This window comes from Phyllobates terribilis, unplaced genomic scaffold (assembly GCF_046119375.1).
Source record: "Phyllobates terribilis strain yellow unplaced genomic scaffold, ASM4611937v1 Scaffold_1__5_contigs__length_1240528914, whole genome shotgun sequence".
Taxonomy (NCBI): domain Eukaryota; kingdom Metazoa; phylum Chordata; class Amphibia; order Anura; family Dendrobatidae; genus Phyllobates; species Phyllobates terribilis.
Genome location: NW_027362761.1, coordinates 604,544,731 through 604,560,751, shown reverse-complemented (window position 1 = coordinate 604,560,751; position 16,021 = coordinate 604,544,731). Strand labels below are relative to the sequence as shown.

The 16,021-nt window shown below is 51.6% G+C and overlaps 1 protein-coding gene across 3 annotated transcripts in view; it reads left to right on the top strand.

Moving 5' to 3' along the window:
- IL11RA (interleukin 11 receptor subunit alpha) overlaps window positions 1–16,021 on the top strand; it is a 282,222-nt gene that overhangs the window by 179,753 nt on the left and 86,448 nt on the right. For all 3 annotated transcript variants that reach the window (XM_073683086.1, XM_073683105.1, XM_073683095.1), the window contains exons 2-4: window positions 8,494–8,590; window positions 14,397–14,457; window positions 14,789–14,955. In XM_073683086.1, the coding sequence (XP_073539187.1) occupies window positions 8,494–8,590; window positions 14,397–14,457; window positions 14,789–14,955 (325 nt within the window). The remainder of the gene's footprint in view (window positions 1–8,493; window positions 8,591–14,396; window positions 14,458–14,788; window positions 14,956–16,021) is intronic.

Sequence of the window (16,021 nt, the reverse complement as noted above, 5' to 3'; positions counted from 1 at the left end):
AGTACCACTTCTTATACTGTATGTGGACCCTGCGCAGTACCACTTCTTATATTGTATGTGGACCCTGCGCAGTACCACTTCTTATACTGCATCTGGACCCTGCGCAGTACCACGTCTTATATTGTATGTGGACCCTGCGCAGTACCACTTCTTATACTGTATATGTGGACCCTGCGCAGTACCATTCCTTATACTGTATGTGTGGACCCTGCGCAGTACCACTTCTTATACTGTATGTGGACCCAGCGCAGTACCACTTCTTATACTGTATGTGGACCCTACGCAGTACCACTTCTTATACTGTATGTGGACCCTACGCAGTACCACTCCTTATACTGTATGTGGATCCTGCGCAGTACCACTCCTTATACTGTATGTGGACCCTGCGCAGTATTACTTCTTACACTGCATGTGGACACCGCGCAGTACCACTTCTTATACTGTATGTGGACCCTGCGCAGTACCACTTCTTATACTGTATGTGGACCCTGCGCAGTACCACTTCTTATACTGTATGTGGACCCTGCGCAGTACCACTTCTTATATTGTATGTGGACCCTGCGCAGTACCACTTCTTATACTGCATGTGGACCCTGCGCAGTACCACGTCTTATATTGTATGTGGACCCTGCGCAGTACCACTTCTTATACTGTATGTGGACCCTGCGCAGTACCACTTCTTATACTGTATGTGGACCCTGCGCAGTACCACTTCTTATACTGTATGTGGACCCCGCGCAGTACCACTTCTTATACTGTATGTGGACCCTGCTCAGTACTATTTCTTATACTGTATGTGTGGACCCCGCGCAGTACCACTTCTTATACTGTATGTGGACCCCGCGCAGTACCACTTCTTATACTGTATGTGGACCCCGCGCAGTACCACTCCTTATACTGTATGTGTGGACCCCGCGCAGTGCCACTTCTTATACTGTATGTGGACCCTGCTCAGTACTATTTCTTATACTGTATGTGTGGACCCCGCGCAGTACCACTTCTTATACTGTATGTGGACCCTGCGCAGTACCACTTCTTATACTGTATGTGGACCCTACGCAGTACCACTTCTTATACTATATGTGGACCCTACGCAGTACCACTTCTTATACTGTATGTGTGGACCCCGCGCAGTACCACTTCTTATACTGTATGTGTGGACCCCGCGCAGTACCACTTCTTATACTGTATATGTGGACCCTGCGCAGTACCATTCCTTATACTGTATGTGTGGACCCTGCGCAGTACCACTTCTTATACTGTATGTGGACCCAGCGCAGTACCACTTCTTATACTGTATGTGGACCCTACGCAGTACCACTTCTTATACTGTATGTGGACCCTACGCAGTACCACTTCTTATACTGTATGTGGACCCCGCGCAGTACCACTTCTTTTACTGTATGTGGACCCTACGCAGTACCACTTCTTATACTGTATGTGGACCCTACACAGTACCACTTCTTATACTGTATGTGGACCCTACGCAGTACCACTTCTTATACTGTATGTGGACCCTACGCAGTACCACTTCTTATACTATATGTGGACCCTACGCAGTACCACTTCTTATACTATATGTGGACCCTACGCAGTACCACTTCTTATACTGTATGTGTGGACCCCGCGCAGTACCACTTCTTATACTGTATGTGTGGACCCCGCGCAGTACCACTTCTTATACTGTATATGTGGACCCCGCGCAGTACCATTCCTTATACTGTATGTGTGGACCCCGCGCAGTACCATTCCTTATACTGTATGTGTGGATCCTGCGCAGTACCACTTCTTATACTGTATGTGGACCCTACGCAGTATCACTTCTTATACTGTATGTGGACCCTGCGCAGTACCACTTCTTATACTGTATGTGGACCCTGCGCAGTACCACTTATACTCTATGTGGACCCTACGCAGTACCACTTCTTATACTGTATGTGGACCCTGCGCAGTACCAATCCTTATACTGTATGTGGACCCTGCGCAGTACCACTCCTTATACTGTATGTGGACCCTGCGCAGTACCACTTCTTATACTGTATGTGGACCCTGAGAAGTACCACTTCTTATACTGTATGTGGACCCTGCGCAGTACCACTTCTTATATTGTATGTGGACCCTGCGCAGTACCACTTCTTATACTGCATGTGGACCCTGCGCAGTACCACTTCTTATACTGTATGTGGACCCTGCGCAGTACCACTTCTTATACTGTATGTGGACCCTGCGCAGTACCACTTCTTATACTGTATGTGGACCCTGCGCAGTACCACTCCTTATACTGTATGCGGATCCTGCGCAGTACCACTCCTTATACTGTATGTGGACCCTGCGCAGTATTACTTCTTACACTGTATGTGGACACCGCGCAGTACCACTTCTTATACTGTATGTGGACCCTGCGCAGTACCACTTCTTATACTGTATGTGGACCCTGCGCAGTACCACTTCTTATACTGTATGTGGACCCTGCGCAGTACCACTTCTTATATTGTATGTGGACCCTGCGAAGTACCACTTCTTATACTGCATGTGGACCCTGCGCAGTACCACGTCTTATATTGTATGTGGACCCTGCGCAGTACCACTTCTTATACTGTATGTGGACCCTGCGCAGTACCACTTCTTATACTGTATGTGGACCCTGCGCAGTACCACTTCTTATACTGTATGTGGACCCCGCGCAGTACCACTTCTTATACTGTATGTGGACCCTGCTCAGTACTATTTCTTATACTGTATGTGTGGACCCCGCGCAGTACCACTTCTTATACTGTATGTGGACCCTGCGCAGTACCACTTCTTATACTGTATGTGGACCCTACGCAGTACCACTTCTTATACTGTATGTGGACCCTACGCAGTACCACTTCTTATACTGTATGTGGACCCTGCGCAGTACCACTTCTTATACTGTATGTGGACCCTGCGCAGTACCACTTATACTCTATGTGGACCCTACGCAGTACCACTTCTTATACTGTATGTGGACCCTGCGCAGTACCAATCCTTATACTGTATGTGGACCCTGCGCAGTACCACTCCTTATACTGTATGTGGACCCTGCGCAGTACCACTTCTTATACTGTATGTGGACCCTGAGCAGTACCACTTCTTATACTGTATGTGGACCCTGCGCAGTACCACTTCTTATATTGTATGTGGACCCTGCGCAGTACCACTTCTTATACTGCATGTGGACCCTGCGCAGTACCACGTCTTATATTGTATGTGGACCCTGCGCAGTACCACTTCTTATACTGTATATGTGGACCCTGCGCAGTACCATTCCTTATACTGTATGTGTGGACCCTGCGCAGTACCACTTCTTATACTGTATGTGGACCCAGCGCAGTACCACTTCTTATACTGTATGTGGACCCTACGCAGTACCACTTCTTATACTGTATGTGGACCCTACGCAGTACCACTTCTTATACTGTATGTGGACCCCGCGCAGTACCACTTCTTTTACTGTATGTGGACCCTACGCAGTACCACTTCTTATACTGTATGTGGACCCTACACAGTACCACTTCTTATACTGTATGTGGACCCTACGCAGTACCACTTCTTATACTGTATGTGGACCCTACGCAGTACCACTTCTTATACTATATGTGGACCCTACGCAGTACCACTTCTTATACTGTATGTGTGGACCCCGCGCAGTACCACTTCTTATACTGTATGTGTGGACCCCGCGCAGTACCACTTCTTATACTGTATATGTGGACCCCGCGCAGTACCATTCCTTATACTGTATGTGTGGACCCCGCGCAGTACCATTCCTTATAGTGTATGTGTGGACCCTGCGCAGTACCACTTCTTATACTGTATGTGGACCCTACGCAGTATCACTTCTTATACTGTATGTGGACCCTACGCAGTACCACTTCTTATACTGTATGTGGACCCTACGCAGTACCACTTATACTGTATGTGGACCCTGCGCAGTACCACTTCTTATACTGTATGTGGACCCTGCGCAGTACCACTTATACTCTATGTGGACCCTATGCAGTACCACTTCTTATACTGTATGTGGACCCTGCGCAGTACCAATCCTTATACTGTATGTGGACCCTGCGCAGTACCACTCCTTATACTGTATGTGGACCCTGCGCAGTACCACTTCTTATACTGTATGTGGACCCTGAGCAGTACCACTTCTTATACTGTATGTGGACCCTGCGCAGTACCACTTCTTATATTGTATGTGGACCCTGCGCAGTACCACTTCTTATACTGCATGTGGACCCTGCGCAGTACCACTTCTTATACTGTATGTGGACCCTGCGCAGTACCACTTCTTATACTGTATGTGGACCCTGCGCAGTACCACTTCTTATACTGTATGTGGACCCTGCGCAGTACCACTTCTTATACTGTATGTGGACCCTGCGCAGTACCACTTCTTATACTGTATGTGGACCCTGCGCAGTACCACTTCTTATACTGTATGTGGACCCTGCGCAGTACCACTCCTTATACTGTATGTGGATCCTGCGCAGTACCACTCCTTATACTGTATGTGGACCCTGCGCAGTATTACTTCTTACACTGTATGTGGACACCGCGCAGTACCACTTCTTATACTGTATGTGGACCCTGCGCAGTACCACTTCTTATACTGTATGTGGACCCTGCGCAGTACCACTTCTTATACTGTATGTGGACCCTGCGCAGTACCACTTCTTATATTGTATGTGGACCCTGCGCATTACCACTTCTTATACTGCATGTGGACCCTGCGCAGTACCACGTCTTATATTGTATGTGGACCCTGCGCAGTACCACTTCTTATACTGTATGTGGACCCTGCGCAGTACCACTTCTTATACTGTATGTGGACCCTGCGCAGTACCACTTCTTATACTGTATGTGGACCCCGCGCAGTACCACTTCTTATACTGTATGTGGACCCTGCTCAGTACTATTTCTTATACTGTATGTGTGGACCCCGCGCAGTACCACTTCTTATACTGTATGTGGACCCTGCGCAGTACCACTTCTTATACTGTATGTGGACCCTACGCAGTACCACTTCTTATACTGTATGTGGACCCTACGCAGTACCACTTCTTATACTGTATGTGAACCCTGCGCAGTACCACTTCTTATACTGTATGTGGACCCTGCGCAGTACCACTTATACTCTATGTGGACCCTACGCAGTACCACTTCTTATACTGTATGTGGACCCTGCGCAGTACCAATCCTTATACTGTATGTGGACCCTGCGCAGTACCACTCCTTATACTGTATGTGGACCCTGCGCAGTACCACTTCTTATACTGTATGTGGACCCTGAGCAGTACCACTTCTTATACTGTATGTGGACCCTGCGCAGTACCACTTCTTATATTGTATGTGGACCCTGCGCAGTACCACTTCTTATACTGCATGTGGACCCTGCGCAGTACCACGTCTTATATTGTATGTGGACCCTGCGCAGTACCACTTCTTATACTGTATATGTGGACCCTGCGCAGTACCATTCCTTATACTGTATGTGTGGACCCTGCGCAGTACCACTTCTTATACTGTATGTGGACCCAGCGCAGTACCACTTCTTATACTGTATGTGGACCCTACGCAGTACCACTTCTTATACTGTATGTGGACCCTACGCAGTACCACTTCTTATACTGTATGTGGACCCCGCGCAGTACCACTTCTTTTACTGTATGTGGACCCTACGCAGTACCACTTCTTATACTGTATGTGGACCCTACACAGTACCACTTCTTATACTGTATGTGGACCCTACGCAGTACCACTTCTTATACTGTATGTGGACCCTACGCAGTACCACTTCTTATACTATATGTGGACCCTACGCAGTACCACTTCTTATACTGTATGTGTGGACCCCGCGCAGTACCACTTCTTATACTGTATGTGTGGACCCCGCGCAGTACCACTTCTTATACTGTATATGTGGACCCCGCGCAGTACCATTCCTTATACTGTATGTGTGGACCCCGCGCAGTACCATTCCTTATAGTGTATGTGTGGACCCTGCGCAGTACCACTTCTTATACTGTATGTGGACCCTACGCAGTATCACTTCTTATACTGTATGTGGACCCTACGCAGTACCACTTCTTATACTGTATGTGGACCCTACGCAGTACCACTTATACTGTATGTGGACCCTGCGCAGTACCACTTCTTATACTGTATGTGGACCCTGCGCAGTACCACTTATACTCTATGTGGACCCTATGCAGTACCACTTCTTATACTGTATGTGGACCCTGCGCAGTACCAATCCTTATACTGTATGTGGACCCTGCGCAGTACCACTCCTTATACTGTATGTGGACCCTGCGCAGTACCACTTCTTATACTGTATGTGGACCCTGAGCAGTACCACTTCTTATACTGTATGTGGACCCTGCGCAGTACCACTTCTTATATTGTATGTGGACCCTGCGCAGTACCACTTCTTATACTGCATGTGGACCCTGCGCAGTACCACTTCTTATACTGTATGTGGACCCTGCGCAGTACCACTTCTTATACTGTATGTGGACCCTGCGCAGTACCACTTCTTATACTGTATGTGGACCCTGCGCAGTACCACTTCTTATACTGTATGTGGACCCTGCGCAGTACCACTTCTTATACTGTATGTGGACCCTGCGCAGTACCACTTCTTATACTGTATGTGGACCCTGCGCAGTACCACTCCTTATACTGTATGTGGATCCTGCGCAGTACCACTCCTTATACTGTATGTGGACCCTGCGCAGTATTACTTCTTACACTGTATGTGGACACCGCGCAGTACCACTTCTTATACTGTATGTGGACCCTGCGCAGTACCACTTCTTATACTGTATGTGGACCCTGCGCAGTACCACTTCTTATACTGTATGTGGACCCTGCGCAGTACCACTTCTTATATTGTATGTGGACCCTGCGCAGTACCACTTCTTATACTGCATGTGGACCCTGCGCAGTACCACGTCTTATATTGTATGTGGACCCTGCGCAGTACCACTTCTTATACTGTATGTGGACCCTGCGCAGTACCACTTCTTATACTGTATGTGGACCCTGCGCAGTACCACTTCTTATACTGTATGTGGACCCCGCGCAGTACCACTTCTTATACTGTATGTGGACCCTGCTCAGTACTATTTCTTATACTGTATGTGTGGACCCCGCGCAGTACCACTTCTTATACTGTATGTGGACCCTGCGCAGTACCACTTCTTATACTGTATGTGGACCCTACGCAGTACCACTTCTTATACTGTATGTGGACCCTACGCAGTACCACTTCTTATACTGTATGTGGACCCTGCGCAGTACCACTTCTTATACTGTATGTGGACCCTGCACAGTACCACTTATACTCTATGTGGACCCTACGCAGTACCACTTCTTATACTGTATGTGGACCCTGCGCAGTACCAATCCTTATACTGTATGTGGACCCTGCGCAGTACCACTCCTTATACTGTATGTGGACCCTGCGCAGTACCACTTCTTATACTGTATGTGGACCCTGAGCAGTACCACTTCTTATACTGTATGTGGACCCTGCGCAGTACCACTTCTTATATTGTATGTGGACCCTGCGCAGTACCACTTCTTATACTGCATGTGGACCCTGCGCAGTACCACGTCTTATATTGTATGTGGACCCTGCGCAGTACCACTTCTTATACTGTATGTGGACCCTGCGCAGTACCACTTCTTATACTGTATGTGGACCCTGCGCAGTACCACTTCTTATACTGTATGTGGACCCTGCGCAGTACCACTTCTTATACTGTATGTGGACCCTGCGCAGTACCACTTCTTATACTGTATGTGGACCCTGCGCAGTACCACTTCTTATACTGTATGTGGACCCTGCGCAGTACCACTCCTTATACTGTATGTGGATCCTGCGCAGTACCACTCCTTATACTGTATGTGGACCCTGCGCAGTACCACTTCTTATACTGTATGTGGACCCTGCGCAGTACCACTTCTTATACTGTATGTGGACCCTGCGCAGTACCACTTCTTATACTGTATGTGGACCCTGCGCAGTACCACTTCTTATACTGTTTGTGGACCCTGCGCAGTACCGCTGCTTTCTTTTAGTGTGCTTGTAATTATTTACTGCAGTTTAAGATGGTCAGTATTTCTGCTTGCTGTCTGTGAATTGAATTACACTCAGGTGTTGACAACCTGTCCATCTATAATGTCCTTATATAATATATATCTAGTCCTGCTCACATGGCTGAGGGTTTGTTACAATGTGTGACTTGCAGTACTTTTGTCTATGAAGTCATGAATCTCTCCCGTCCTGATGATTTGTGAAATGTATTAGGCTGAAGGGAATGGACCCCCAATGTTTATCTTCACTGACCTCCAGCAGAGATCTTGACATTGGTGAGACTTTAAACACCAGGTTCCTGACATGTTCTCCCCCCTCTTGGACGGACCGCCATGGCTTCATGTAATGGATCCTGTGCTTTCTTGCAGATGAGCAGCTTGGCACAATGTCTTAGCCGGGTGATGTGTCTTCTCGCTGTGACCACCGTCTCCGTGTCGCTGTCTTCACACTCATGGAAGGAGGAAGGTGGGAAGCCTTACATTAACGTCTTCATGGGGCGACTGTATGTGCAATGCAAACGTCATGGAGGCAGGCAGGGAAATCATGAGCCCCCACCCCCAAATAATTAAAATAATATTCAGTGGGATCACAGAAGAGGAAATCCCACAACTTTCCAACCCTTACAATGTGATTTTGCTCTTATGTAAGACCCTTAGTGTTCCCACTCACTAAGATACCCCTTTCATAGCCCCCATAAAGTATGAAGTCAACAAAAGTACCCCCCAAACACATTGATACCCCCACAGTGAACTCCTCGCCACATGCAGAATGATGACCCTACAGTATCCCCCTCACAGTATGATGGTCCTCACAGTCCTCTCACACAATATGATGGTCCCTGCACAGCCCTCCATACAGTATAATGACCCACACTAGTCCTCTAAATAGTATAATGACCCTCTCATATCCCTCCAAACTGTATAATGGCCCTCACTATAGCCGTCCAAATAGGATAATGACCCCCACACAGCCCTCCAAACAGTATAATGGCCCCCACCACATGGTCTTTAGCTTTGCACAGCAGGCGTGATATAGTGACATCATATAGAGAAGTCAGAGCTCAGACACACAGGGAGATTGATGGAGGAGGGGGCTGTCAGCTGGGATGTCCGGCGCTGGCACCAGGCTCCCCCAACTGATGGGTCCCATAACGTCCACGTGGTCTGCTACTATTTGCAACTGAGGACAGGAGAGATCCCATAGTACGGGGGCAGGGGAGATCCCATAGTACGGGGGCAGGGGAGATCCCATAGTATGGGGGCAGGGGAGATCCCATAGTACAAGGGCAGGGGAGATCCCATAGTACAGGGGCAGGGGAGATCCCATAGTACGAGTGCAGGGGACGTCCCATAGTACAGGGGCAGGGGAGATCCCATAGTACAGGGGCAGGGGAGATCCCATAGTACGAGCGCAGGGGAGGTCCCATAGTACGGGGGCAGGGGAGGTCCCATAGTACGGGGGCAGGGGAGATCCCATAGTACGGGGGCAGGCGAGATCCCATAGGGCGGGCGCCGGGGAGATCCCATAGGGCGGGCGCAGGGGAGATCCCGTAGTACAGGAGCAGGGGAGGTCCCATAGTACGGGCGCAAGGGAAATCCCATAGTACAGGGGCAGGGGAGATCCCATAGTACAGGGGCAGGGGAGGTCCCATAGTACAGGGGCAGTGGAGATCCCATAGTACGGGCGCAGGGGAGGTCCCATAGTACAGGGGCAGGGGAGATCCCATAGTACGGGCGCAAGGGAGATCCCATAGTACAGTTGCAGGGGAGATCCCATAGTATGGGCGCAGGGGAGGTCCCATAGTACGGGCGCAGGGGAGGTCCCATAGTACAGGGGCCGGGGAGATCCCATAGTACGGGGGCAGGGTAGATCCTATAGTACTTGCGCAGGGGAGATCCCATAGTACAGGGCAGGCGAGATCCCATAGTACGAGGGCAGGCGAGATCCCATAGTACGAGGGCAGGCGAGATCCCATAGTACGGGGGCAGGGGAGGTCCCATAGTACGGGCGCAGGGGAGGTCCCATAGTATGGGCGCAGGGGTGATCACATAGTACGGGGGCAGGGGAGATCCCATAGTACGGGCGCAGGGAAGTTCCCATAGTACTGAGGCAGGGGAGATTCCATAGTACGGGGGCAGGGGAGGTCCCATAGTACGGGGGCAGGGGAGATCCCATAGTACGGGCGCAGGGAAAGTCCCATAGTACTGGGCAGTGGAGATCGCATAGTACGGGGGCAGGGGAGGTCCCATAGTACAGGGGCAGGGGAGGTCCCATAGTACGGGGGGCAGGGGAGGTCCCATAGTACGGGTGCAGGGGTGGTCCCATAGTACAGGGGCAGGGGAGGTCCCATAGTACGGGGCCAGGGGAGGTCCCATAGTACGGGGCCAGGGGAGGTCCCATAGTACAGGGGCCGGGGAGATCCCATAGTACGGGCGCAGGGGAGATCCCATAGTACGGGGGCAGGCGAGATCCCATAGTACGGGGGCAGGGTAGATCCTATAGTACGAGCGCAGGGGAGATCCCATAGTACAGGGGCAGGCGAGATCCCATAGTACGAGGGCAGGCGAGATCTCATAGTACGAGGGCAGGCGAGATCCCATAGTACGAGGGCAGGGGAGGTCCCATAGTATGGGCGCAGGGGAGGTCCCATAGTATGGGCGCAGGGGAGGTCCCATAGTATGGGTGCAGGGGTGATCCCATAGTACGGGGGCTGGGGAGATCCCATAGTACGGGCGCAGGGAAGTTCCCATAGTACTGAGGCAGGGGAGATTCCATAGTACGGGGGCAGGGGAGGTCCCATAGTACGGGGGCAGGGGAGGTCCCATAGTACGGGCGCAGGGAAAGTCCCATAGTACTGGGGCAGGGGAGATCCCATAGTACGGGGGCAGGGGAGGTCCCATAGTACAGGGGCAGGGGAGGTCCCATAGTACAGGGGCAGGGGAGGTCCCATAATACGGGGGGCAGGGGAGGTCCCGTAGTACGGGGCCAGGGGAGGTCCCATAGTACGGGGCCAGGGGAGGTCCCATAGTACAGGGCAGGGGAGGTCCCATAGTACGCGGCAGGGGAGGTCCCATAGTACAGCGGCAGGGGAGATCCCATAGTACGGGCGCAGGGGAGATTCCAATAGTACAGGGGCAGTGGAGATTCCATAGTACAGGGGCAGGCGAGATTCCATTAGTACAGGGGCAGTGGAGATTCCATAGTATGGGGGCTGCGAAGATCCCTTAGTACGGGAGCAGGGGAGGTTCCATAGTACGGGGGCAGGGGAGGTTCCATAGTACGGGGGCAGGGGGGGTCCCATAGTACGGGGCAGGGGAGGTCCCATTGTACAGGGGCAGGGGAGGTTCTATAGTATGGGGGCAGGGGAGATCCCATAGTACGGGGGCAGGGGGGGTTCCATAGTACGGGGGCAGGGGAGGTCCCATAGTACAGGGGCAGGGGAGATCCCATAATACAGGGGCAGGCGAGATTCCATAGTACGGGGGCAGTGGAGATCCCATAGTACGGGCGCAGGGGAGGTCCCATAGTACGGGGGCAGGGGAGGTCCCATAGTACGGGGGCAGGGGAGGTTCCATAGTACAGGGGCAGGGGAGATCCCATAGTACAGGGGCAGGCGAGATTCCATAGTACGGGGGCAGTGGAGATCCCATAGTACGGGGGCAGGGGAGGTCCCATAGTACGGGGGCAGGGGAGGTCCCATAGTACAGGGGCAGGGGAGGCCCCATAGTACGGGGGCAGGGGAGGTTCCATAGTACAGGGGCAGGGGAGGTTCCATAGTACAGGGGCAGGGGAGATCTCATAGTACAGGGGCAGTGGAGATCCCATAGTACAGGGGCAGGCGAGATCTCATAGTACAGGGGCAGTGGAGATCCCAATAGTACAGGGGCAGTGGAGATCCCATAGTACAGGGGCAGGCGAGATTCCGTAGTACAGGGGCAGGCGAGATCTCATAGGGCAGGGGAGGTCCCATAGTACGGGGGCAGGGGAGGTCCCATAGTACAGGGGCAGTGGAGATCCCATAGTACAGGGGCAGTGGAGGTCCCATAGTACAGGGGCAGGCGAGATTCCATAGTACAGGGGCAGGCGAGATCTCATAGTACAGGCACAGGCGAGATCCCATAGTACAGGGGCAGGCGAGATCCCATAGTACAGGGGTCGACAAAGTTGTTCAGAATCTAGGAGCCAGCCAAAAAATTTAGGAGCCAGAATTTTTTTTAAGCAAACTGTACATATAGACCCCCTCACACACGGCGTCTCCCCGGGGAGCACGGCCTTTGTATGTACTTACACAGGTAGCGGGAGATGAGAACGGGCCCCCGGCCACAGCGATCCTTCCCCCGTAACCCAACTCTCCCTGTCCAGTCCCGGAGCATAAGGGGGCGGAGCAAAGTGGAGAAGGCGGCCTGAGCGATACTGTCCCTGCTTCCTCCGATTGGATGACTCCGTGCAGGAGGTGGGATTGGATTGAGAGTATTTTTTTTTCTTCTCAACTCCTCAACTCCTCAAGCACCAGGCAACATTTTCTAGGCGCCAGACAACATTTTCTAGGCGCCACTGGCGACCAGGCGCCTGGGTTTGTCGAGCCCTGCCATAGTACAGGGGCAGGCGAGATCTCATAGTACAGGGGCAGGCGAGATCTCATAGTACAGGGGCAGGGGAGGTTCCATAGTACAGGGGCAGGGGAGATCTCATAGTACAGGGGCAGTGGAGATCCCAATAGTACAGGGGCAGTGGAGATCCCATAGTACAGGGGCAGGCGAGATCTCATAGTACAGGGGCAGGCAAGATCTCATAGTACAGGGGCAGTGGAGATCCCAATAGTACAGGGGCAGTGGAGATCCCATAGTACAGGGGCAGGCGAGATTCCGTAGTACAGGGGCAGGCGAGATCTCATAGGGCAGGGGAGGTCCCATAGTACGGGGGCAGGGGAGGTCCCATAGTACAGGGGCAGTGGAGGTCCCATAGTACAGGGGCAGGGGAGATTCCATAGTACAGGGGCAGGCGAGATCTCATAGTACGGGCGCAGGTGAGATCCCATAGTACAGGGACAGGCGAGATCCCATAGTACAGGGGCAGGCGAGTTCTCATAGTACAGGGGCAGGCGAGACCCCATAGTACAGGGGCAGGCGAGATCTCATAGCACAGGGGCAGGCGAGATTCCATAGTACAGAGGCAGTGGAGATCCCAATAATACAGGGGCAGGCGAGATTCCATAGTGCGGGGGCAGGGGAGATTCCATAGTACAGGGGCAGGCGAGATCTCATAGCACAGGGGCAGGCGAGATCCCATAGTACAGGGGCAGTGGAGATCCCATAGTACGGGTGAAGAGATCCCATAGTACGGGCACCATCGAGATCCCATAGTGCGGGGGCAGGGAGACAATATCTTAGAAGCTGAGATGTTGGGAGCTGTCAGAAGGATTTTTTACTGCTATCAAACAGCTCCCTGTATCTCAGCTTCCCAGACTTGAGAGTGTGCCATGAGGTGGACGAAGAGCGCACGTTACCCGTGTGTCCATTACCCTGACGTCCTGGAGCGGGGGATTCTGGGTGAGTCCCCACATAAATATTACATTAGTGTCGCCCGGATCCCCCAGAATGCCGCTGACACGGCTCAGTCCATCTGCAGCAGGTGTCCGGCTTCCATCTCTGGTGTCACCTCTGCTGCGTCATGGAGGAAGGCGACACCGTTATCTGTCACATGACTTGTGTCATAGGAGCCTTTGGGATTAACCACTTCCTACATGTGAACTCTAACAGCAGAGATTTAACCCTTTATATATTATCATGCACACCTGGGTTGTAGGGCAGTACCAATATAAAGGACACAACAACAGGGAATACGGTGCTTGAAAGTTTGTGAATCCTTCAGAATTTTCTAAAGATCACTCCAAGAGCAAAGTGTATAATAGTCCGAGAAGTCACAAAGAACCCAAGGTCACCTCTAAGCAACTAAAGGCCTCTCTCACATCAACTACTGTTAATGTTCATGAGTCCACCATCAGGAGGTCATGGGAGAAAACCATTGACATCAGGAGAAGCTGATTTGTAGGGAGGAACGGGCTAATATTCCCAGTCTCAGATTTTTTACTCATTTGTTTGTTTTGGTTCTTTATCTACTGTTAGGAATTGTGTGAAAATCTGATGTTAAAGTTTTACGTCAAATTTATGTAGAAATATAGAAAATTCTGGAGGGTTCACAAACTTTCATGCACCCTTTATATAATGTAATGAAGTGTATGTTACCCCCATGATTGTGTCTCTTCCTCCAGATGTCGTTTATGGGAGAATCGGAGATGCAGTGACCCTGAGATGCAGCAGAAAAAACACCAGGTAGGTACGATGATGAGGATTGTGATGATAGTGGTGGTGATGAGGATGGTGAAGATGGTGAGGATGGTGGTGATGTTAAGGATGATGAGGATGGTGGTGAGCAGGAGGATGGTGGTGGTTAGGAGGAGGAGGAGGATGGTGATGAGGAGGAGGGGGAGGAAGAAGAGGATGGTGGTGAGAAGGAGGATGGTAATGTTGAGGATGGTGGTGATGATGTTGATGGTGGTGATGATGAGGATTGTGGTAGTGGTGGTGATGATGTTGAGGATGGTGGTGATGATGGTGGTGGTGATGAGGATTGGGATGATGATGATTGTTTGTCCCTCTACAGTTCAGAGGTCATTTGGACTTTCAATGGATCATCAAATATCACGTGGGGTTCGGTCACTGATCTTGGAGACCTGGATCTTCCACGTGTAGAGCCCGCCATGACTGGGAACTACAGCTGCTTTGACCGCACAGGGCAGCAACTGCAGACCATGCTGCTGAAAGCTGGATGTGAGTACAGACGAGAGGGGGGATTGTAGTACAGCGGCTGAGAAGGACCAAGTGTGAGGCCAGGAACATAATCTGGAATTGTGGATGATGATTTGGGAGATTTGTGTCCTCCTCACAAGTCTGATTTATCACCTGTCCTCTCACCCAAAAGTGGTCGAAAAGCCTGACCCTGCTGCCCTTATCCCCCACAACAAAGTAAAACTGCTCATGGCACACACATCAGTCTAACCGGTAACAGTCTCCATTCTCCTGCTCTATAACTTACATCCACTATTTTTCAGTGGGCGGTTCCTCATCAACAGCAGCAGCGTTCTGCCAGCACTATATGAGTAGGAGCAGGAAACTTCTTTTCCTCATTTCCGAGCATGCATTGCTCTTGCCCATTTCCAGTAGCTTGACTCTCTGTTATGTCTGTATATAATGTGACAGACAGGAGAGCAGGAGCAGAGAGATAAAGACCCAAACCCACTTCCTGTAGAGAGACAGAGGCCCGCCCCCCGCTTCCTGTAGAGAGACAGAGGCCCGCATCCCTCTTCCTGTAGAGAGACAGAGGCCCGCATCCCTCTTCCTGTAGAGAGACAGAGGCCTGCCCCCCACTTCCTGTAGAGAGACAGAGGCCTGCCCCCCGCTTCCTGTAGAGAGACAGAGGCCTGCCCCCCGCTTCCTGTAGAGAGACAGAGGCCTGCCCCCCACTTCCTGTAGAGAGACAGAGGCCCGCTTCCTGTGGAGAGACAGAGGGCCGCCCCCCACTTCCTGTAGAGAGACAGAGGCCCGCCCCCGCTTCCTGTAGAGAGACAGAGGCCCGCCCCCCGCTTCCTGTAGAGAGACAGAGGCCCGCCCCCCGCTTCCTGTAGAGAGACAGAGGCCTGCCCCCCGCTTCCTGTAGAGAGACAGAGGCCCGCCCCCCGCTTCCTGTAGAGAGACAGAGGCCCGCCCTCCACTTCCTGTAGAGAGACAGAGGCCCGCTTCCTGTGGAGAGACAGAGGCCCGCCCCCCACATCCTGTAGAGAGACAGAGGCCCGCCCCCGCTTCCTGTAGAGAGACAGAGGCCCGCCCCCCACTTCCT